The sequence below is a fragment of a genome, unplaced genomic scaffold, assembly GCF_019419815.1.
Source record: "Pyrus x bretschneideri cultivar Hongxiangsu unplaced genomic scaffold, Pyrus_bretschneideri_v1 Contig48, whole genome shotgun sequence".
Taxonomy (NCBI): Eukaryota; Viridiplantae; Streptophyta; class Magnoliopsida; order Rosales; family Rosaceae; genus Pyrus; species Pyrus x bretschneideri.
The window spans coordinates 766,713-789,731 of record NW_025999785.1 but is presented as its reverse complement, the minus strand read 5'-3'; the positions used below and the strand labels follow the sequence as shown (position 1 = coordinate 789,731).

General features: G+C 34.7%; 2 protein-coding genes and 1 non-coding gene across 4 annotated transcripts; 2 read left to right on the top strand and 1 right to left on the bottom strand.

The window, feature by feature from the left end:
• Window positions 1-10,352: 10,352 nt before the first annotated feature.
• Window positions 10,353-15,323, bottom strand: LOC103968121 (bifunctional TH2 protein, mitochondrial). Of its 2 annotated transcripts, none has more exons than XM_048568580.1 (7): window positions 14,954-15,323; window positions 13,525-13,633; window positions 13,069-13,359; window positions 12,513-12,927; window positions 12,110-12,370; window positions 10,922-11,577; window positions 10,353-10,624 (listed from the first exon to the last, which is right to left on the bottom strand). In XM_048568580.1, the coding sequence occupies exons 1-6, from the start codon at window positions 15,265-15,267 to the stop codon at window positions 11,165-11,167; spliced, it is 1,803 nt and encodes a 600-aa protein (XP_048424537.1). In that variant the 5' UTR covers window positions 15,268-15,323; the 3' UTR covers window positions 10,353-10,624; window positions 10,922-11,164. The 2 variants fall into 2 exon arrangements, with proteins under 2 accessions (XP_048424537.1, XP_009379735.2); XM_009381460.3 differs by having other exon boundaries at window positions 12,110-12,373; window positions 14,954-15,322.
• Window positions 15,324-18,850: 3,527 nt separating this feature from the next.
• TRNAM-CAU lies at window positions 18,851-18,922 on the top strand. The gene has a single exon. It is a non-coding gene; the product is annotated as a tRNA-Met (tRNA).
• A 439-nt stretch (window positions 18,923-19,361) lies between these two features.
• LOC103968120 lies at window positions 19,362-20,633 on the top strand. The gene is made up of 2 exons (XM_009381459.3): window positions 19,362-19,586; window positions 19,980-20,633. Exons 1-2 carry the CDS (start codon window positions 19,468-19,470, stop codon window positions 20,212-20,214), a joined length of 354 nt encoding a protein of 117 aa, XP_009379734.2. The 5' UTR covers window positions 19,362-19,467; the 3' UTR covers window positions 20,215-20,633.
• Window positions 20,634-23,019: the final 2,386 nt, after the last annotated feature.

Sequence of the window (23,019 nt, the reverse complement as noted above, 5' to 3'; positions counted from 1 at the left end):
TACCGAAAAATTTTTGTTAAAGTTCATTCAAATTTAATCAGAACTCAGTGTATAGCACTAATGCAATCGAAAAACCTGACGGAACAATCAGATTCCGAAACATGTCGAAACTAACAGAGGTTAAGTGCTTCAGAATTCATAACCTAAAGGCTACAACCCCACTGAAAAGTTTGTTTTATTTAAAAAATAATAATGATTTTATGAAATCTTCAGTACGAAGCACATCCGTAATAGTGACGATGATGGGTTAATCCCAATGAGTTTTTAAATAATAATATCGTACAACTGGACGAACTAACCCCACCATATATCATGAGTCATGACCACTACCAAACTAGATTTTCTACCTTGACGGTTGACGCCTTTCGAAAATGAAAAAGGAAAAAGAAAATTGAAATTTTAGGAAGCCAAATTCTTTTAAATTTAGAATAGTGTTATCCACTTATATATTTTTTAACATTTTTTTTAATTTTTGATCGAGAGATGAAAGATGAAACTCACAATATTGATTCGTTGGAACGAATGAATTGAAGAAGACCAATAATAATTTTTTAGTTAAAGAAAAAGGGAAGTTTCTACTGGGGTTTGCTCAATAGTCAGTAGTGAGGAATGGAGTAAAGGATGATACGTAAGAATATTTCAGATCGGAAGTTCCAAACCTCTAATGTAACCAAAGAAAAATGTAAGCTTCTATTTTTTAACGTGTCGATGTTATAAACTACTTGTATATTGGGGAAGGAGATTGGGCACACAACTGTTGGTTAATGTTATCCACTTTTCACTTATAAGAGGTTTTAGATTCGACTCATATAGATATGAGAACAATATATATTTGTAGTGAGTTCAATCAAAGATGAAGTCAAGAATTTATATATGTGTTGGCTAACAGATTCTCTGTGTTGGAGCATGGAATGTAAATTAAATATAGGGTGGGGAAAAATATTGTATTTCACAAATTTATGCTCAATATTAGTAGTAATTTCCATCTTTTTTCAAGAATTGCACAAGGTAATTGCCCATGAGAGCCTATAACTAGTTCTGTCTTTTTTTTTTTTTTTTTTTTAAGGTAACAAGCTCTGTCCTTGAGTTCAATACTAAATTGTGATTTATTGTTGTGTATCATTGTAGTTTGTCATATCTTATCATTCATCAAAAGAAGAAAGAGGTCAAATCAGATGTAAGGACGGACACACTAACATAATCAATTGTCTAATCTTAGCTTTGAAAGCCTTACATTCAATTGTCCAAAACATACACAAATGACAAAATGCAGGGCAAATGGAAAAATTATTGTCCAAATGCATGTGCAAAGTAGTGGTCAGCCTGTTCTCTCATTTATCCATTTGTTTACCATACTTTTCGTGTATGCCATTTTAAGTGCATGTACGTTATATGCACTGTATAAACACATGAATCATGTGTTGGACTTATATAATTATTAGAGAGTTTTGTTTCATAGTTTTCGGGCTCCAATTTCTTTGACATTGATGTTGGACTTGTTCTGACTCCACAACTTGTCCGAACACATGAATCATGGCTAGCTTTTTTTTTAAAAAGTACTCTAGACAATTATAAGGATGTTTGGTATAAAGGATTGGACTAAAATAGATAAATTGTTACTTTAAATGAATGTTGAAGGATATGTTGAATGAAAAAATTGAAAATTTGTGATCAACTCGAAAGTAGGAGATTGATTTCTAAATCAATTAGCGCGTATCATGAAAATGTTTTGTAAAAGGGGCACTTTAGTGCTTTTAAATAACTACAAGCACTTCCGCCAAGATTTGTGTTTCTAAACTAGAAAATCATCTAGACATGCTTTCTAAAAGAAGCATTTGTTTCAAAGAACACTTGAATTTTTATTAAAATTTTCAACGTGGTCTAATAGAAACTTTTCCAAGAAAGCGTTTATGAGCAAAAGTTGTCAAGATAAACATTTTCAAAACGACCCTTAAGATTCTAAATCCAACGTGCATATCTTGGATGTCAAATTGGCATATTTCTAATTTGAAGTGTTGTATAAATTTCTTTACATTCTTTCTAAAAGTGTGATGCAAGCAATCAAGCAAAGCATGCAGTTCGATAATGCATACACATAAAAATGAATAAACGGTGTAAAGCTTACGAATGTTAAGAAGGAAAGTATACCTGATGAAAAGGCCGACCTTATGAGATCACCATACCAACAGTATGAAAGAACATGAACATTTGCATTCAGAGCAGTTCTAGCATGGGAGCTCTTCCCCCAGGCAATACACTACGTTATCCACCCAGTGATCAGTAATTGCCTTTAATGAACAGTAACCACTTTTTACATCTCCACCGATGCACTTCAATAGCCTTGACAATAGGTAATAAAATAATAATATTTTTTTCTGGGAATAAATTCTCTCGCGTTGAAACTGTACCAAAGGACACCCAAATTTCACATACATGTTTTGGAATGAAATCAAGTCGCAAAAGTAAAATCCTATAACATTTTCGAGGCCCTACCTTGCTCGGAAAAATGATGTTTCGCTGAAGTTCTCTCGGCTTGGCAATTTGTGCACCACAGAGATGAGGGTTACAGAGAGAGTGCAGAGAAGAGAGTTTTAGAAAACCACAACCTCCAAATTTCTTCCTTTCCATCCATCTATATCTCTAAAAAAACAGGAAAAAAAAAAGAAAAGAAAAGAGAAGACGACAGAGATCCATCTCTCAATTGTTCAAAATTTGAATGAAAAAATGGCACAAAGAGCGTAGAAGGAAGAGACGCATCGGCAAAAGTGCTTCAACACCGCAGCCACTTCCACTTCATCGTCATCGTCAACGGTGATTGTTTGAGATAAAATAGAGGAGGATGGAGAAGCAAACAGAGACAAAGAAAGAGGAGATGGAAGGATGTCAACGTCGGTGAAAAGATCGGAAGTGGTGGTGTCAAGGCCGGTGGGTGCCTTAATAACGTGGCTAACGTCGCCCTGACGTCAGCCCACGTCAGACAGCCTTCAGGCGCTCGGGCCGGCATGAATCCACGGGCCTGGAGCTCGGGCCTTCTCGGGCTCGCTCGCCAGTCAACGCTAAACTTCCTCCCTCGAGCAATGAGGCCTTGTTCCGCAGCCTGTCCCTCAAGCAGTTGCTCCCGCCGGAGCTGCTCTCAAGTTTTCAATCTTGACAATTTTCTGGAAGAAATTAATACAACCATCATGAAGAATGAGACGTTTACCAGCTCTTTTTATATCTTCGAGATTAAGACCCTTGAATACTCCACACTTCGCGACTCTATTGTATGCTTTCCTCTCAAAATCCGAAGGTTTCTCTACTGCCGTATGCAAATTTTCATAGTCAAACACCACTGCAAAACCACAGAAAGGCAAATGGTCACATCTGAGCAAGTAACCTTAATTAAGTGAGATCTTGTGCTTAGTGGATTGTAACTACGTGAAGCCATATAGTACTTAAACATAGAGGAGCTTGCTGCTTTGATAGAGTGGTTTGTCAAACACGTGATCAGATTGTCCTAGAATCGCCGAGGTGGGATCATCTTAATCTAAAACCGTGCATGTTGTTCACTATGCTTTAACAGTTCAAGAAATAAATGTATAAAAATAGCCTCCTCCATTAGCGTCGCCTTCCACTGATTGAAAGCACACTTTTTGAATTCAATCAATCCATATATTTGGATTCTCTTTGAACTAATCCAACCGGCTGAATTGAATAAACCCCTAAAGTTGTACGGACACCCCCAACAGAGTGACTCTTCACCAAGATGCAATATTTATAAATAATGATACATGCCAATTGAAAACTTTGAAGGTAAAAAAGGAGATGCCAAGTCAAAGCTGCAACAAAATTTTTGATTTGGTGGTGGAAGTTGGTCTGTCTTCTCTAATTTGCTCATGGGAATCTGAATCTCAACAGGTTAAAAATGAACTGTCATTGAACTAATCATCAACTTTTTCAATTATTATTAATTATTAATTTCTTATTTTTAATTAGCTTTGTCGCTGAGTCTTTGATGAGTCACGGACCAATACAAAAAGTAAATTGGATTGTCTTTTTATTCTTCTTTTTCTTTTTATATAGTTGCATGTCATTTGGCACACACATGGTGACTAACTCAAAATTTAAATAACTAAAAGGAAAAAAAAAAAAAAGGGAAAAATTGATGGAAGGTTTAGACTTTGCTAGCGATCGACTCGTCGTCCTTATCCCAGAGTGTGTTATGGCTTTTACAATGTGAAAGATGTTGGAGTACCAAAAATATCCATCTTCCCCATGAAGGTTCAACTTAAGAGTATTTTTTTTTCTGTACATGAATGTTTGATGTAGAGAACAATTTATGTTGAACATACATGGTGAGTCATTTTACCATGCCATTACGTACTATGCTCCAAACTAAAATGAATAGCTGTGTACTAAAGGGACCCAAAAGGGCACCCACCGTCCTCACATGCCTAAAACGACCTGATTCCAAAAACCAGATTAGCCTTCACTCTCAAATTTGCATCATTTGGAAAGAAATCTCTATCCTCCAATTAATCCTTTTTTTTTTTTTTCATTTTCTTTTAGGATTCTTCAACAATTGTGAGTTTGTAATTGTATTGGGTCTATGGATTAACATTTCTTAGTTCGTATTGCTATAAGATCTACGAATCATATAAGACTTTGGCATTTTGCTCGTATACAGAGCGATAAGAATTTGCGTTATTGTTTTGCTTTGAATAGAATTAGGTTTTTAAAAACACTATGCGTACTTATCTTTAAAAAGTATAAGATAATAGTTTTATTACATCATAAATACGTTATACGTAGATAAGTATCGCCAACAATAACTAAGTGTCATTTCATTATTGATGTAGTAAAAACACTCACCTAGAGCAAAGTCATGACTCATATTCCATTTGGCACTTCAATTAAATTCCTATAAAATGTAGACATTTGACATATTGACTACCATTCCATGTTAGGGCACATTATGTACTACTCAAACACAAACCTCTGGATATACAGGCACCGTCGCGTTTGCAGTAGTCCACTTTGCGTGTTACTTACTGAAGTGGGGTTCCGAGGTGTTTTCTTCTTCTTTTTCCTCTGTTTACTTTCCCAACTATTTGGAGCTAGCCCTTCCATATATACCAGTTATACTTCAACATTTTATCATGTCCGCTAGCCCCCACCCTTCACTTTTTGATAGATCTCAAATCTTCTTTATTCTTGTGCCCTAGCTATACATGTGCGGAGGAAAAATGGTAGGGATCACATAATTTAGTCACTAACTAGAAAGTTCTCACTACATTATCTTCTGGTTCGGTCTTCTTTCACATTATCTAGTGATATAACTCTAATCAAGGCCCTTGATCCTTTTAAAGATGTATGCATTGTTAGTTCTCAGAAATGCCCGAATGTTGTAGAAAAAACATGGTATGACGATTTCAGATGGGGATATTAATTACAAATTTGAGATTTTGGGATCCCAGGCTACCAGCATTTCATTCATTTACCAAAGTTTTAGGGTTTTTGAGACGTTGAACAAGAGATCAAGAATGCTGCCGTGCCAGTTAATTGGATGATGAACCGGTAAAAAAACCAGGCAGACAATCATTCAACGGTCTATGTATACATATGTATAGCGTGAAGTTATTTTTTGGAAAGAATCAGACATGAGAGGGAGCTTTTTCATCCAACCACGCACTAAGATTCTATCCCATACCCTAACCATTTACCTAGAAATTACAGCTTTGGATTCCAGTTTAGATAAGTATATAGTACAAGCTTATGAGAAAATAGAACAAAATAATACATATATATATATATATATATATATATAGCAATTGTGGGGTGTCAAGTAATCAATTATTCATTTATCAATAAGAAGAAAAAAATCTTACAGTCATGGAAAATACAAGCAAATCTTTTAGCAAAGGCATAAAGATCAGAGACAAACAAAGGGAAACACAAAATTATATCCATTTTTGGCTGCTCAGCCTGCTAGAGGAGTTAACATATTCCTTAATTTATTTCAGCAATTCCTCCATTAATTTATTTCTTGACAACTAAGCCAAGAATCAGGAGAAAAGGTGGTCTTTCTTCCAATGGAAAGAAAAAGGAAAGAAAAGTTCAAGGAATATTAAGGATGATATATATAACTAATTTTTTATATATCATATGTGATAAGCCAAGAATATCAGACTTGCCTGAGTTTACATTTCCTCAATTTCATCACCTTTCTTTACTGCTGTAAATTAGGTCATGGCTGAAAGAGGATGAAAACCCTAAATCCTCCTCCTCATCCTCCTCCTCCGGCCCAACTTTTCGACATTGAAGACTGATAATCTCCTCTTGATGACCCTCTTGTTAGCTTTTGAAGCACCATCCCCATTGTTCCTTGGACAAATGCAGTGACACCAAATGAAAGAAATTGAACGACAATAGAGATTGATCCTGCGAATTCCTTCAGAAACTGGTCACTTGTTAGGCAGAAATTAGAATTAAGTTGGAGAGAGAGAGAGAGAGAGAGAGAGAGAGGAGAGGCCATAGAATTTGGGGTGGTTTGTCATGCTTATATAATGAGACAGATGAAACAAAGGTTTGAAGATGAAATAATTTAGGCCACGTAAGAAAATGGGGAGGACCTACTTCACATGTCCTCTATGTGTTTTACTGGTAAAAGGAATATCCATTAAGTAAAAAAGGACCCCTACCTTGTAAATTAAAGTTGGAATCTGTGGTGACCTTATCCAATTTGGATTCACATACCAAACATTAATAAAAACAAAACAAAAACAATATTCATTTTTGATCTTGTAGTTGGCCAAAACCTATCAATATATTGGACAACCTTAAGCTGGACTTAAGTCAATCACTAGGGATTTATAATAATAATAATAATAATAATAATAATAATAATAGACAAGATAGTTATTGGTATTTCCATGTAATTGTGAAATTATTTATAAGAATTGGCAGCATTAGTTTAAATTAGTTACTTATGTAGTTGTTTTTGAGGTTCTTGTAAGTTTCCACTTTGACTTTGCCTTGTGACTCGTGTCAAATTGTAAATGGTCTTCAACTTTTCAATCTCAATTGTTGAAATGATGCCGTTACATCCTCAATTTTTTATGTTGTCGATTTTTAATGTTCAACAATTGAAATTTAATTTCTGATCATTTTAACAAATTTTCTTTAGATATTGTATTCTAAACTAGCATATGTGTAGCAGAAATGGAGATTAGAACACACTATCTTTGCTAATTGACTTAACCCACCCATGCATGCATTTGAGAAGTTTAGTTATATGAATATATAAGAGGACTTTTCTTTTGAAGTATCCATTTCATCCTCCATTGTTTGATTTTATTTTAAAAAAAATCAAATCATAAATCTTTATCTTGATTCTAACTCACTACCTCGATTTTTCTCATTACTTTAAGGTCCTACTTTTCTCTCCACTTGAACTAGCCCTGAGTGCTTATTACCCTCCATCCTTATGCTTAATGGAGATAGATACCATTAATTTGTAAGGACTCGTAAGTGGGGAGAGTTTACTGTAAACATGTGGTTTGAATAGTAATCCGGATTAAGGACAAGAATTAACAAAGTCAAGGCCATGTCTGTTGGATTTATTCAGATTAGTTAATTGATGTTTCAAGTATAGTGGGGGACTTTGCATTATTAAACCTGATTTTGGGTCGGACCAAATGCTAATCTAATCGACCCTACAGGTATAAAAATTAATCAGGATCCTGAGCATTCGCAGTATACAGTTGAAAAATCCTCACGAACCAATCGGATTTCGAAACATGTCCAGACACTCGAAGGTAAAGTGCATCAGAATTCATAGCCTAAAAGCGAGAGATACCCGGCAGATCCTCTCTGTAAGGATCTCAGGGATCCCCTTTGTGAAGATATCAGAGATTCTTCGATTATATCCGTTCATCGTTCATCGTACATTATGTGATTAGTTTTTATTAGATACTATTTATATTTAATTTTAAATAAAAAATTTATAATAATTTTTGATTGCATAATATACAATAAACAAATATAATTAGATGATTCACAGAATTCTCACAAAGAAAATCTGGTAAGATCCTCCTGCCCTAAAAGCTAAAACACCACTGAAAAGTTTTCTTTTTTTCAAAAAAATATTCAATTAAATAATGATTTTATGAAATCTTCAGGACGAAGCACATCAGGAATAGTGACCATGATCCCAAATAGTTTTTAAACAATAATCTCGTACAGCTGGACAAAGTACCCCACCATATATCATGGTCTCCACCAAAGAAGATTTTCTACCTTGACACCTTTAAAAAGCAAAAACGAAAAAGAAAATTGAAATTCTAGGAAGCCAAATTCTTTTAAATTTAATACACAACTAAGCGTGTGAAAGGGCAAGAATTCTTCAGTTAAAGAAAGAGTAGTGATATACCCATTTATTTTTACTTTTCACATATTTCTTTCAATTTCAACATTCGAATTGAATGAATTGAACAATATCAACGACAAAAAAAAAAAAAAAAAGAATATGTGGGAGATAAAAATAGACTTGTAAATAACACTATCCTAAGGAAAACAGAAAGTTTCTACAAGGGTTTGCTTAGTAGTCAGTAGTGAGAGTGGAGTAGAGGATGAGATGTAAGATTATGTCATATTAAGAGTTCGAAAATCTCTCATGTAACCAAAGAAATAAATGTAAGCTTCTTTTTTTTTTTAACTGTCAATTTTATAAACTACGAACAATAAGCACACAACCAGAGTTCAATAGTATCCAATTTTCACTTAGAAGTGGTTTTTGAGCGACCCATATGAACACTATATAATTTTGTAGTAAGTTCAATCAAAGAAGTAGATAAGAATTTATATAGGTGTCGGATAATAAATTCTTTGTGTTGGAGCATGGAGTGTAAATTAAATTTGGGGAGGGGCAAAAGTTTTGTATTTCACAAATTTAATATTAGCATGAGAGCGTATAACTAGCTTCGTCTTTGAGTTTAATACCAAATTGCGATTCATTGTTGCGTATATTTGTAGTTTGTCATTCTTATCATTTATCAAAAAATAAAAAATAAATTAAAAAAGAAATGAAATTAGACGTAAGTGCGGATATACTACCATAATTAACTGTCTAATCGTAGCTCTGAAAGCCTTACATGGGATCAATTATTATCCTTGTTTCTTATACTACCATAATTAACTGTCTAATCGTAGCTCTGAAAGCCTTACATGGGATCAATTATTATCATTGTTTCTTAAGTACAAAACATACACAAATGACAAAGTGTAGGCAAATGGAAAAATCTTTGTCCGAATGCATATACAAAGTAGTGGTCAACCTGTTCTCTCATTTATCCATTGGTTTACCATCCCTTTCGTGTATGCCATTCTAAGTGCATGTACATTATGCACTATATAGCAATATAGAATTAATAGAGATTTTTGTTTCATATTTTTCGGGCTCCAATTGCTTTGGAATTGATGTTGGACTTGTTCTGACTCCACAACTTGTCAAACACAAGAATCAGGTGGCCGAATAAGGGCTAGTTTGAGGTAAACAGCTTTGAAAAAAATAGATAAATGTTTGGTAAATTATAGTGCAAAAAGTGTTTTTAGTAAAAAAAAAAATAAAAAAATAAAAAAATAAAAAGAAGGAAAAGATGAAGTTGGATTATTAATATGAATTTTTTATGAATTAGTACTGTAACACTGTTTACCTGTCTCCAATTCAAAAAACCGCTTTTCTAAAAGCATTTGTAGAGCTACTTGTACTTTTTGACCCATTACTAAGAGGGAAAAAAAAAAAAAATTCATTTACAAACACAATTAAGGCCCCAACATTTTTAAGAAGTTGCTTTTAAGAAAATTTTAAGCATCATTAAACCAGTCCCAAGAGCTCCTAAAAGTTCTTTTGGACAACTATAAGGTCCCGTTTGGTATAAGTGATTGGATTGAAATTAGACAAGCTACATTAAATGTATGTTTAAAAAAAAAAAAGAAAAATTTGTGATCAACTTGAAAGTAGGAGATTGCTTTCGAAATCCAATAGTGCATATCATGGAAGTGCTTTGTAAAAGGAGCACTTGAGTGCTTTTAAATAACCACAAACGCTACTGTCCAAGTTTGACAAAAAAATTATGTTCTTATATTAGAAAAACATCTAGAAGTGATTTCTTAAAGAAGCACCTATTTCAAGGAACACCTAAATCTTTATTAAAAATTTCATCACGATCTAATAGAAACTTTTCCAGTTAAAGCGTTTACGAGCAAAAGTGTTATCAAGAGACATTTTTAAACCAACCCTTGAGATTCTAAGTGCATATCATGGATGTCAGGTTGGCATATTTCCAATATGATGCAAGCAACCAAGCAAAGCATGGAGTTCAAATAGTGGATTCTGAGAAAATATGGGGACCCAACCAAAACAACGAATAGATCCAACAAGCTGACATGAACATTTGCATCTACATTTATAGCAGGAAACAGGTATTATATGACCGGAAATACGCTCTGAAACTGCCATACATCCTAAATATCGAATAGCAATCAGCTAACCAAAATTACAGATACAGAACTTGAAATGTTTTTATGGACAAATGATGATATAACATTCTGTATGAATTCATTGCTGCCTGATAACTCTCCATACCTGAAAAAAAAAAAAAAAAAAAAAAAAAAAAAAAAAAAAAAGACGATTTCAAGAAACTGATAAGAAAACGCGGTTACAATAATACCCAAGGAAGTGCTTTCACACACTGTTTTTAGCTTCTCATACACCCCTATCTATTTATGGTCATTGGATTGAATAAATCAAACAGAACCAACATCCAGGATTAAACAGGGGTGTTTAGGAAGATAAAATGGGGCTGTGAAAATCAATTCTCTAACACCAAACGTGAATGACTGAGGAAAAAAGATGAAAGAAGCGGAGGAGAATTGCACGTACCCTGTTTACAGCACCCCAAGCGGCCACCATCATATTTCCAAAAGAGATCCCCCTGTTTACAAAAAGAAAAGAAGAGAACAGAGGAGCAAATCTGTGGCCCTTGTAAAATCAGCCACCAACTTTTTATCTTTGTTTTTTGACAAGACACCAACTTTAATCTGTGTTCCACTATATATGAATATGATTCGTCTGTCCAAGCACGTTGTTTGAGTGCACAAGAACCGAAAAGAAGAAAATGAACTCTTAACACCCCAAAATGAAGGCATGTATTTCCGCCCAACTATTCACTGTGTAAAGAATACCAGTTAACCCTTTCCAACTAGGAGACCTTCCATCTGTGCATTCTTTCTGTTTCTTAACTAAACCCGGGAACAACGGAACAAAAGATACCCCAAACTGAGTCGCCACTCTCCTAAGGCTTGAACTTGACCCAATTACGATTCCAATATCCGCCTCCAGCAGACAAAGTAAGTCACCCACCGAGTCTCCAATGTAAACAGTCAAGTTCTTTCTGTCATTGCTGCAATTTTTCAAAATATCTTTAAAAGATTTAACCTTGTCAATAGGGGACTCCACCTTCTTAACAATATCACCTGTGGAGATAGATTCCTCGAAGGTAAACTCATTTGCATGTACATCCAGCCCGTTTAAACCCCCTGCTCCAAACACCGCATAAACAAGAATGAGATGCCATGCATCTTAACCGACACCAATTATTATTTTTTTTAGTTCTGAGAGAAATGTCAATAAAGTTGCTACGGGTGATATTATATGCACTTCAAATGTCAACAATGGGAATCTTATATGTCCACCCAAAGGTCAGAGCCTAAAGATCCTGAACTAGGGCAAAATCTATGTCCACTAAATTCCCATAACTCATATGTTCCAGAATTTTCTCCTAAAAATCCAGGTATACCAACTTCAAGGTGCCTTATGAAAATGTTTCTGTTGAAACTATGCCTAGAAAAGAAGCAATAAATTGAAACATCAGATTCTCTTAGGTTCAAGTTCAAGTCTAATTTCTAGAGGCAAGAAGAATCATACTTTAATAACCAACTCAGCTTGTTCGTAACAATCAGGATATACTATAGGGATCGAAACAATAAGAGTATATTTGGTTTGAGTAATGCATTCACATAAAAATTAAGAAACAATGCAAGTTTACGAATGTTCGGAAGGAAAGTATACCTGACGAAAAGGCCGATCTTATGAGATCACCACACCAACAGTATGAAAGAACATGAACATTTGCATTCAAGTTTTCACTCTTGGCAATTTTCTGGAAGAAATTAATACAGCCATCTTGAAGAATGAGACGTTCACCAGCTCTTTTTATATCTTCGAGATTAAGACCCTTGAGTACTTCAGACTTCGTAACTCTATTGTTTGCCTTCCTCTCAAAATCTGAAAGTTTCTCTAGTGCTTTAAGCAAATTTTCATAGTCAAACACTGCTGCAAAACCACAGAAAGGCAAATGGTCACACCTGAGCAAGTAACCTTTATAAAATGCTACTGTAACAATTTCATGCATTTAAAAATAAAGTTGAACCTTCATGAATAGCAAACAAGACTACCATAATTGTTACTATACCTTTTTCAGTGGGAACAATGCTTTCTATGCATTGCTCATACTCTTCTGTGTACTGCCTGGAAAGAAGACCCCATGTATTCCTGAGATCAGCCGAAGACATCCGAGCAATCTGATTTTCGGGTTGATGTTGATCAGATTTTGGTGCTGTCACTATTGCAATTTCAGCCAAAATGGCAGATGAATCAACGACTGTACAAGTCAAATCAAAATCAGAAAATATCATGAGCCGATCTTCTGCAGGGTTATGTTCTCTGATCAGAGGAACTACAGTTGGCTGAACAAGAGACTGAGCAGAGAAGAACTCGATCTCAAGTTTCATTGCTTGGTGATAAAGCTTTTCGATGATGTCAAGCTCCTCGCCTGTCAAAGAGACACTTAGTTTATCCAGCAACTCTTCGATTTGCACAGCTGATGCCTAGATTCAAAGATAACAATAATTCAACTGTTAAAGTGAAATAGGCAATTTATGAATGCATGAACCTTTGAGATCAGAATCAAGAAAATAAATTCAGACAAAAAAGGTGAGAAAACTTGATTAGTCAATGACATGACGTACCTGAAAACTTTCAGAAGAATAACTGTCAATCCACTTCAAGTACGGGTGACTGCCTTCGCTGGGATCTAGAAGTGCCTTGAACTCCTTACCAAGAAAGGCATACAGTCTCATGCAAGGAGTCATAGCGCCAAGGGTGTAAGCAGCCACTTTGGTTCTTTCAAATGGAGTTGCAAGTTTACCAGGTCCCTTGACTCCTTCAACTTTTCCAGAGGCCGTTGCCAATAAGAAATCTGTGTACTTCACCGCAGCAGAGTTGATAGGGGTCTCTTTAGCACCCTGTAAACCCCATTCCTGCACGGTTCTTATATTTTAGACAATGCAAAACGCAACTTAACAGAATATGAAAGTCATTTTCTACCAATATTTACTTTCAAAATACTTAGTTGGACTGTTGCAGATCAATCATAATATATACACGTCTACTCCATTGTCAGACAAAATAACGCTTCACCATACCTTCACAAATGAATCATGCATTTTCAGCTCCTGCAGAACTGCCCTCCTCAACTCAGAAATCACGGGCTTTGCATCATCATCGTCTGCACAATCTTCTGCCAATTCATACCTAAATTTTCATACATAAAAAAAGATCAAACCAATAAATCGTCTAAAGATACATATCAAATCTAAACTCCAGCAGCTAGGAATAAACCAAAAATAAAACTTATTCTTATCTTATACAGTATTTTGGATTTCTACGTAAACTAAAAACAAAAAATTTACCTCATTCAATGCACACAAATATTTCCAAAATAACTAACCCTCCATTTGGTTGCTGAGAAGACTGAAAAAAAAGAAATGAAGGTATAAATTTAAATAATATGATTTTAGTAGCTCCTTTTACTAAAGAACAATAGAATCACCCAAAATTAATCAATCAACTAAATTATGCTCAGCAAAATTACAAGATAATTCTCGCCATCATAGCCAATCAAAATTTAAGATTTAATTTTTGTTCTTTCATCTTCTTTTCAAACCTTTTTCTCAGCAACCAAACAACAAATTTTGTTGAAAATCCTAGCTGATCTTCTGGTAGACGATAAAGGGAAAAACTCTTTAAAAATCATGACATAATATCAAACAAACTTACGTAAAATATGACCTAATGTAAGTAATAAGGTCAACCATGGTAAGGTGCATACAAGAACAAATGCCAATATTACTCAACAATAACAAGTGCCTAAGATGTATCTTGTTACTTCCTGTCATTTCCTATGCTTCCTCAGCAACCAGCAAGAGCAAGAAGTTGATAACACATAAACGAAAAGAATACCACTCTTGATTTTTGGCGAAAATCCCTAAAATGAAACATCAAGAACTCTGTGTCCTGGAAAATACATAATCGATAGATAGCTTTCATCAAACCATATATCCTTTCCTCCTATTGATTAAAACCTCTACACTCACAATCTAATTTCCTTTCTTTTCCCACATTTTCCCGTCACCACAAAGATCACAACAACGAAAGCACAAAAATTTACCAAACCCTTTACTATTTGTGTTAAGAGTAAAACTGTAAATTGCAATTTCAATAATTCATGAAATTTTCTACCTAAAATTGCACTCTAACTAAAAAGAACTCAATAAAACGAAGCAAATATTTCCAAATTAACGAACAAAGAAAATCAAAGAATTACAATGAATACTTTCTTGCCACACTTACAATCTATCTTTTTAAAAAAAAAAAAAAAATCTTTATTTGCTTAAACACTTAGAGGTCACCAAAAATTTAAACAAACCCAGATTCGGATTCGGATTCAGATTCAACCACAACATTTTCCCAGCAACCAAACAGTCCCCAAAACCCCAAAAGAAAAAGAAACCATACTATGCAAATTCGAACAAAAACAAATAAGTGAAATTAAAGAAAGCAACAACAACTCACGCGTGAGCGAAGGCCTTGAGAAAGTGAACATCTTGGGCAATATAATCGCGGAAAGTTTCAATCTTGAGATTCCCAGCAGCCAAACAGAGCGTGAAGGGAGTGTACATAGCGAAAATCGATTCTCGCTTGAACTTGATCCAGAAGCGGCGGGCGAGACCCACCTCGTTGTCGACGACGGCGGAAGCCATGGCTGACTTCGGCGGAGGTACGGCCATTGAGTTGGCACAGTGGGATCGGAGCGAGTTGAATCGCAGAAGGAGGGAGTTGAAGAGAGTTGGGGTTTTGATTGGGTTTGGGGGGAAGAGTATGCGCATCAAAATCAAGAATGGGGGAGAGAGAGAGAGAGAGAGAGAGAGAGGAATGCTCCGTGGGTGTGGGGGTTAGTGGGTGAGTGTGAAAAGAGGGAAGTTTTTCAGCAACCTGGTGGAGGTTGTTTTTCTTTCTTATTCATTTTCTTTGGTTTTTTTTTACCTAATATCAAAAGCTAATTACGAAAATTTACCCAAAAATAGTTAATTACAAGAGACATCGACGAAGTTTGGGGTAACGGTGAGATGGGGCACGATATTTCAATTTTTTCACATTACTACCCCACGTAGGAAAGTTTTAATACTTCAAGTCATTTTTTTGTGTTTAATTAAGATTGGGCAATTAAAAAATTTGGGTAATGGCCGGCTAGACATAAGAGTGATTTGAATTGTTAACAATTTCATATTGTAAATAGTAATGTAAAGTTTTGAAAGACGGTGTTTATTTTGTGAAAGTGACATCAACCAACGGTGTACTTTGTAATTAGCTCTTTAATATTACATGAATTAGTTAATCAAGACAGTGCAACCTTCATATTACAGCCTAGCTACTCCCTATTCATTAAAATAGGGTATGATTTTGTCAATAATAGTAATTATTATCATTATTATTGAAAGTTTAAGAGCCTAAGCTACATACCCATATCACCATTAACTAATTTTGCTCATCTTATTTATTTATTTATTTATTTATTTCATGTATTATTAAGAAGGGAAGGATTCAAAATTATTACAATAATTTAAGAGTTTGGAAGTTTTGAATCCAAGATGCATGAGGAGAAAGCTAATATCTCATCAACTAGGATATTAGACCACATGCTTTGCTCATCTTATGCCAACATGAAAATCATACTATGAATAATAATGGATATTACGAAGATATACCGTGAACGAAAAAGATGAATATATTGTTGGATTTTTAGCCTTGCATTCCAAATTCAGAACTCTCATTTCTTCTCATTATAATAATTTCGAACTCTCTTAGTCTTTTTAATAATAATAAATTTTTTAAAACAAAGAATGAACGAAGGACGAAAAGAAAGGGGTCAATTTTGTGCCATTTTCTAGTGAAACTAGTTGCCATGTTGTTTTATTAGACTTGGGCTATTTATAGAAGGTGAAGGACAAAGACCCTGTTCATACAATTGCAACATTTTCGGATTCTGCCATTATGTATGTATACGTACACCATATAACATCAACATCTCTTTCAATTTCATATAATTTTTTGGTGACCCATCTCTTTCTGTTATTTTCTCTTTAAAATCCTTCCTTTATCGATACGAAAGGAAAAGTTACAAAGAAAAGCCTTTAGGGCAAGAAAGCTACAAAAATTTCAAAACCAAGCGGAAGGCACCTCAATAGGAAGAGTTTGCCGGTTTGGTACTGCTATGCTTTAAAAAAAAAAAAATTCTGTTGTGCTGTGAGAATAAGCTTATTCTTGCTACTTCACGTTTTCAGTTTTTTGTTTCACTCAAAATTGTGAAAATAAACTCTTTTTTAAGTGTTTACCAAACAACTTTTTGAGCTCAGCTTTTTTTTATACCCACTTTTTATAAAAGCACTTCAATATCAAACCAGTACAGAATATCAGAGCAAAACTGACTAACAATAACAAGAGCATCCGCCCCAAAATTTGCTTCAAAACTTCTTCCTTGACATCAACTTTCTAATTCAGTTTTCTTGACGTTTGTTTTGTTATTTTTTTATTGGTAAAGTGGTATATCCGGTGTACTAGTAGCAATTTTGTTCACATGATATGGATATATAATGTTTTATTTGGATGTTTATTAATTGCGAATAAAATGTCATAGTTCATAAGAAAAAAAATACTATGCATGCAAGTTTGTATTAATTTTGGGATGTTCTTATTTGCGATCTCAAAAAGTCGTCTGCACTGCTTGCTAATTATTGAAATAAAGTAAGATGAATGCAAAAGATCTATTTTTAGAATACTAATAACAATCGTCTTAATTGTATTCATTTATTAAATAAAATAGAAACCGAAATCACAACACCGATACGAAATTTGTAATGATTTATTCATTAGATAAAGAAAAAGTGTAGCTGATTAAAATTAAGGGAACTTTAACAAAAAGCTCACGGTATTATTCACTTTAACAAAAAAAATCACATTTTTAAACTAAAAAGTCAATAATGGTACTATTCACTTTATCTTTTATTTTGTCCTTATCGTTAAAACTCAAAGTTTTCAAGCTATTTTTATTAGTTTTCCTTAAAATGAGAACTTTAACGAAAAGCCACGGTACGATCTTCGTGCACACTTAATTTCATTAACCTTCTTCGCATTTTCCATAATTTGCATAAGTTTGACGCCGCTTGGGATACATTTAATTATCCAAGTTAGATGCCTCATCAGCTGGAGGAGGGTTCTTCGAGCCTTCAACGCATTCACATTTTCCGTGAACACAAAATTTGATGTCACCAGGCGGACACTTTAACTGCGAATTCACAATCAACATCTCGCCAACATTTGGCATCGGCAGCAGCTTCTTCTACTGCTGTTCCCGAGTTATAAGCCTCGACACTAGCAAGAGGAGGATCGATGGTTACTTGGCCTTCAAAACACTTGCACCAGCCACGATCACAGTATTTGAGGCTTTCACATTTTGGGAGGAAGAAAAAGCAATCCACATCACGTCTGCATGGTTGTACGTCGACAGCCTCTGTCCCGATATTTGCTTCCACTCCTGCAGATACTCCTAGTAACAATATTGATGAACCTGAAATATATATGAACATCATGCAAATATATTAATTAAATTAAATAATATTAATAAGAAACTAGAGAGTGAGAGAGAGAGAGAGAGAGTTACAGGTAGCAAAACTGAAAAGGGAGACGAAGAAACCCATTCTGAAAGAAGCAACAATTAGGGTTTAGGGTTTATATAAATATGATGAGATTGTGAAATTTGGTTTTTGTTGTGAGCTTCTCATCCGAGTCTGTCAACATTTTTATAGTGGATCATATGATACGACTCCATTTATGGTTGAAAATTAAAAGATGGAAGATATTAATTAGTTTTAAAACAGAAATGCATCTTGCTCTTTGAAAAGAAATGTATCCCCATAATTTCCATTCGTAAAAGTACGTTACGAGTGCACCCGTTTTTCATAGATTTTTATTGCATATTTTGAACAATAGGGTCGTTATACTCATTATTAAACTTATTGAAGAGATGAAATATAACTAAGGTATATCTTTTTTATCAAGGGTTGAATCGATTATCAGGAAAAAAAAATTAGAATACATTATAGGAAAATCAAACTTCCATCAAGTGAAGCAAATGAAAGGCTTTCGTAAAGTTCTCATAGAATCGAGAATAAAGTTTTCATTTTGTACATTCCATATCATATGAATTAGTAAGTGCATCAAATCTTCAAAAAAATCCAATTATTTTGGTGCGACATATTTTTTGGTATTACAAAATAATTTAATATTACTTGGTGACAAAACATATAATTCTGTTTGGTCATAATTCTGGGGTCTTTTAAATTAGGAGCCCGCTGTTTTATTTCAGCACTGTAAATAGTTTAATATGTTTTTATGTTAGACAAACATCAACAGATCAGAGTGGCGCAGCGGAAGCGTGGTGGGCCCATAACCCACAGGTCCCAGGATCGAAACCTGGCTCTGATAAAGAGTGGCTTCCGGTTGTTCTCTTTTTATTTCTTCTCTTCTTTCCCAGAAGCACTTTTGAACGTATCTTCTGCTTCTGCTTGTTGGGATAGCCTGTTGTACGTATCCTTTAGATTTCTTCTTCCCCAGAAGCACTTTTGCACATATCTTCTGCATCTGCTTCTGCTTTTTGGGATATAGCCTCTTGTATTTATCCTTGAGGACAAGCATTTTAGTCAAATTTCATACATATCAGAATCAGATTCTGAGAAACACAGAACATATCCACGTTTCGAAAATGTGTCTAAATGTGTAAATATAATTGTCCTTTTAAGGCTTTTTTGCTCTATTTTTTATTTGCTTTAGGTTCGTGTAAAGATTCCTCTCCTAGTCCTCTCTCTCGATCGTTTATATATATATATATATATATATATATATATATATATATATATATATATATATAAACACGAGTAGGCCAACCACCCCACAACTCCTTTCTCATCCATTCCTCCTACTGTCCCTTTCTTCTTCTTCCTCCTTTCCTCTCAGCTCTCCCATTGTCCCTCATGTCAGCTACAGCATCATCAAATGCTTCTGCAGAAGCACTTTCCAATCTAAGAATCGTAGTAGAAAGCAATCCCTCTGATTCACGATTATCTGAGTTGGGTATTAACTCATGGCCCAAGTAAGTCTTAGTTTCTCTTAGCTCTCTTCTAATGAGTTCACAGCTTATAGTTCTTCGTTTTCATGATCCTTTTCTTTAACACACCGAGGAGAGATTCGAACTCGTATCTAAGGTCTAACGTACGTATGTTGTTTTTCATGATGATCTCTCCGAAGTCTTGACACACTTAATTTGCTAGTTATATACTTTCGAACGTTGATTTTGAAACTAATCTAGCTAGCAACTGCGAGAGAGAGATTCAAACTCATGTCCAAATTTAGGACCGGCCACACTAACCTGACTATTTAGTTGATCCATCTTTATGAAATCTTGGTAATTAATTTGTTAGCTATTTACTTTCGAACATTTGATTCCGATTTGAGATATGTTATTAATTTACGTGTAATATTTCAGATGGGGGTGTCCGCCTGGAAAGTACACATTGAAGTTTGACGCAGCGGAAACATGTTATCTGGTGAAAGGCAAGGTGAAGGTTTACCCTAGAAAAGGCTCATCATCATCATCGTCTTCTGATGAGGAGTTTGTAAATTTTGGTGCTGGGGACCTTGTGACCATTCCCAAGGGACTCAGTTGCATATGGGACGTCTCAGTTGCTATCGATAAACACTACAAATTCGATTCTTCGTGATCATATCATCTTCATCACCATAATTAATTAGCTAATTAAGCTAGCCATCTTCTATTAATTATTGTACGTAGCTTCTGGTTTATGTTTAGCTAATCATGAAATGCATGTAACTAAGTATAATCTCCCACACATTCTCTTAATCTCCAGTCGTCGGATCGAATGAGTCGAAGATGATCAAATGATAGAAATTAGTAAGGGTTGCGTAAAAAGTAAAAATATATGTGTGGATAGCACCACCATTTTTACAATGCACCTGTATGTATGAATTTTGATAATCTCAAAATAGGTGTTTAAGCATCATTACGCATCTCATACGTTGATGAAAAAGTTGTATTCAAGCTCTTTGGATCCAAGAAAGAAAAGAAGGGATTAATACAGTGTAGTTCTACTTTTGTTAATGCAAAGCGATCTTGACTCCATATGCGGATGAGATTATGATTTTATGGAGGTGCCTTTTTCCTGCTTTATTGACCGGTGAGCTTATTTTTAGCTAGGTTGTTGACCAAAAGCTTTAATTTTTTAGGTTGGATTTGTATCTGGCAATGCAATGCAGCTAGAAAAGCCCTCCTTTTTGTAACTTTATGCACGTGAAACCATGCTTAAATTTTCAGAAATCTCCAACTTTTTTGACAATGTGAACATACAAATAATACAATGACAAATTAACAATATATTACAAGCAAAAGCAGAAAAAGTTTACTTTCAGTTGCTCACCACCAAAATGCACACGATTCCAAATGTCACATATGTTTTTGTCGTCAGACTTTTGACTAGTGATCGAGGGTCTTTATGCATCGTCATCTTTTACTGTAACACACATATAAGAAAATATATAGGTCGGCGAGGGCGGTTCTAGTATACGATTTATGGGTGTATGTACCTTTCCTTTGGTCATTTTAGCAATCTTCCTCTTGAATTCGAGTCTTGGAATCCGAATGCATGGAGGTGTTCTTGTGTATGTCTTGAGCAGACCTATAACGTGATATAAAAGTAACTACCCTACAATTCTTCAAGTTGGAAGTTTGTGATACAATTTCAACTATCGTATCTGTTTATCTCACCGATCAATGAGTCAAATGGAATGTTGAGTTAGATAAGAGAACATTTTTGGACAGTGCCTTCCGCACCACGTTGTACATCAGTTTGGGACATACACCGTAAAAAAATCATCATTAAATTCGTATTTACCAATATGATTCATTTAAAATTCCTAACACAGAGAGTTCCGCTTTGTATATATGTCTTAGCTACGTGTCACATTAGTGCCTAAGTAAGAATTTCTTTGAGTCGGGTCTTGGTTGTGGATAGGGAGAGCATCGTATATTTGTCCTCTTTGCTTCTTTTTCATTTCTCAAGTGTGAATGTGCTTAGAATATTTGATCATATCATGCGTATGGTATCTTTTTATGTATTGTTTTCCTTCGCAGTTCTTCTGCATGCTCTCGATGCCTCGAACCAAAGAAAATAGCTATATATTCGTCGGTCATCCTCTGAAACATGCCATTCAAGGCCCCAGGCTTACAAAACCAAAAGACATTTCATATCATATTTAATGTTTGTGTCATTTTCCGAAAACCGTTCATGCATGAAACCTAACTTCGTGTTGTTCTTATCGCACCATAACCTTGAAATTCATGGAGGACATTCAAAGGGCGTTATGCCTGCCGAAAATATCATATGAGTTGTGCCGGAAACCCAATATTTAAATTATACATTGTAAAGCATATAACATGATTGTTGATGATTGAATTACTACCTGAATGTTGATTAATGTGCTTATTTTTTATGAGTAATGTGGATGCAAATTTCCGCCTTCTTGATCTTGGACAAAATTGCACCTACAAAACAATTAAAACCTTAGGTTAAGGCCAAGAGCCTCACGCGCCCACGATGAATGGGGGGGTTTTGTCCGAAGAACCTTCAATGCCAAAGTTAGAATTTAGAGAGAAAAAATGTTTGGAGAGTTTTTGGAGTTTTACAAGAGTGTGGACTTGTCTTTCAAAGAAAATAGAGTCCTATTTATAGAGCATGGCCGACCCTTGGATGTTTTTTGGGGTGTAATGGTGATTAATGGATTAATTAGGACTTAATCCATTAATTAACCTAAGTAATTTAATTTATATGGAAGGTTATGAAATTATTTCCTTGTAGAGGATATGGAGTAAAGATGGATGAGATAAATTTGAACTTGTTACCTATTTTGGGCACTCTTGACTCGGTTGATGAATGATTCTCTACTGCTCGTGTGTAGGAAACCCGGTGTGTCTCGAGGGTAATTTTGTCCTCTTCGCCTAAAAATCAACGTGTCACCTCTTGATTATTTTTGGCTCCACAAGTAATACGTCATATGATTTGCAAATATATGCAAAAAAGTTGGTCTACCTAACATTACTCTTTTTATTAATTTTTCAATTTTCCATATTAGAATTTTATTTAAAAAATAGTTTTTTTTAGTAGAGCAATAGCATAGTGGGTTCGACGTTTAGTTGTTAAGAGGAAAGAAATCGATGAGGATCGAACTTGCAACAAGGTATATAGGTATATAATTGTTTTCCGCCACTACGGTAAAGAACCATTTATTTACTGCAAAAGAAAAAAAAATCTTGCAAAGAGCCAAGGTTCGTATCTTTCCCTTTAAAAAAATATGAGCTGTAATTCACGATTTTTTTTTATAACTATTGCGAATTTCTATAAAAATCAATTTTTGTCATTTATCCCACTCTATAAAATTCTTAAAAAAGTACATTGGTTAGCTGGAAAAAATGGTTTAAATTAGGGTTTGGAGAGTTTGAATGACATAAGGTG

Bases quoted from the DNA above. Each gene is read 5' to 3' on its own strand.
- LOC103968121 (XM_009381460.3), bottom strand. From the start codon at position 15,267: ATGCGCATACTCTTCCCCCCAAACCCAATCAAAACCCCAACTCTCTTC. The intron at 13,634-14,953 runs GTGAGTTGTTGT...ATGAAAATTTAG, and splicing joins CTCAAGGCCTTCGCTCACGC to GTATGAATTGGCAGAAGATT. The intron at 13,360-13,524 runs GTATGGTGAAGC...AGAACCGTGCAG, and splicing joins TGCATGATTCATTTGTGAAG to GAATGGGGTTTACAGGGTGC.
- LOC103968120 (XM_009381459.3), top strand. From the start codon at position 19,468: ATGTCAGCTACAGCATCATCAAATGCTTCTGCAGAAGCACTTTCCAAT. The intron at 19,587-19,979 runs GTAAGTCTTAGT...GTAATATTTCAG, and splicing joins GGTATTAACTCATGGCCCAA to ATGGGGGTGTCCGCCTGGAA.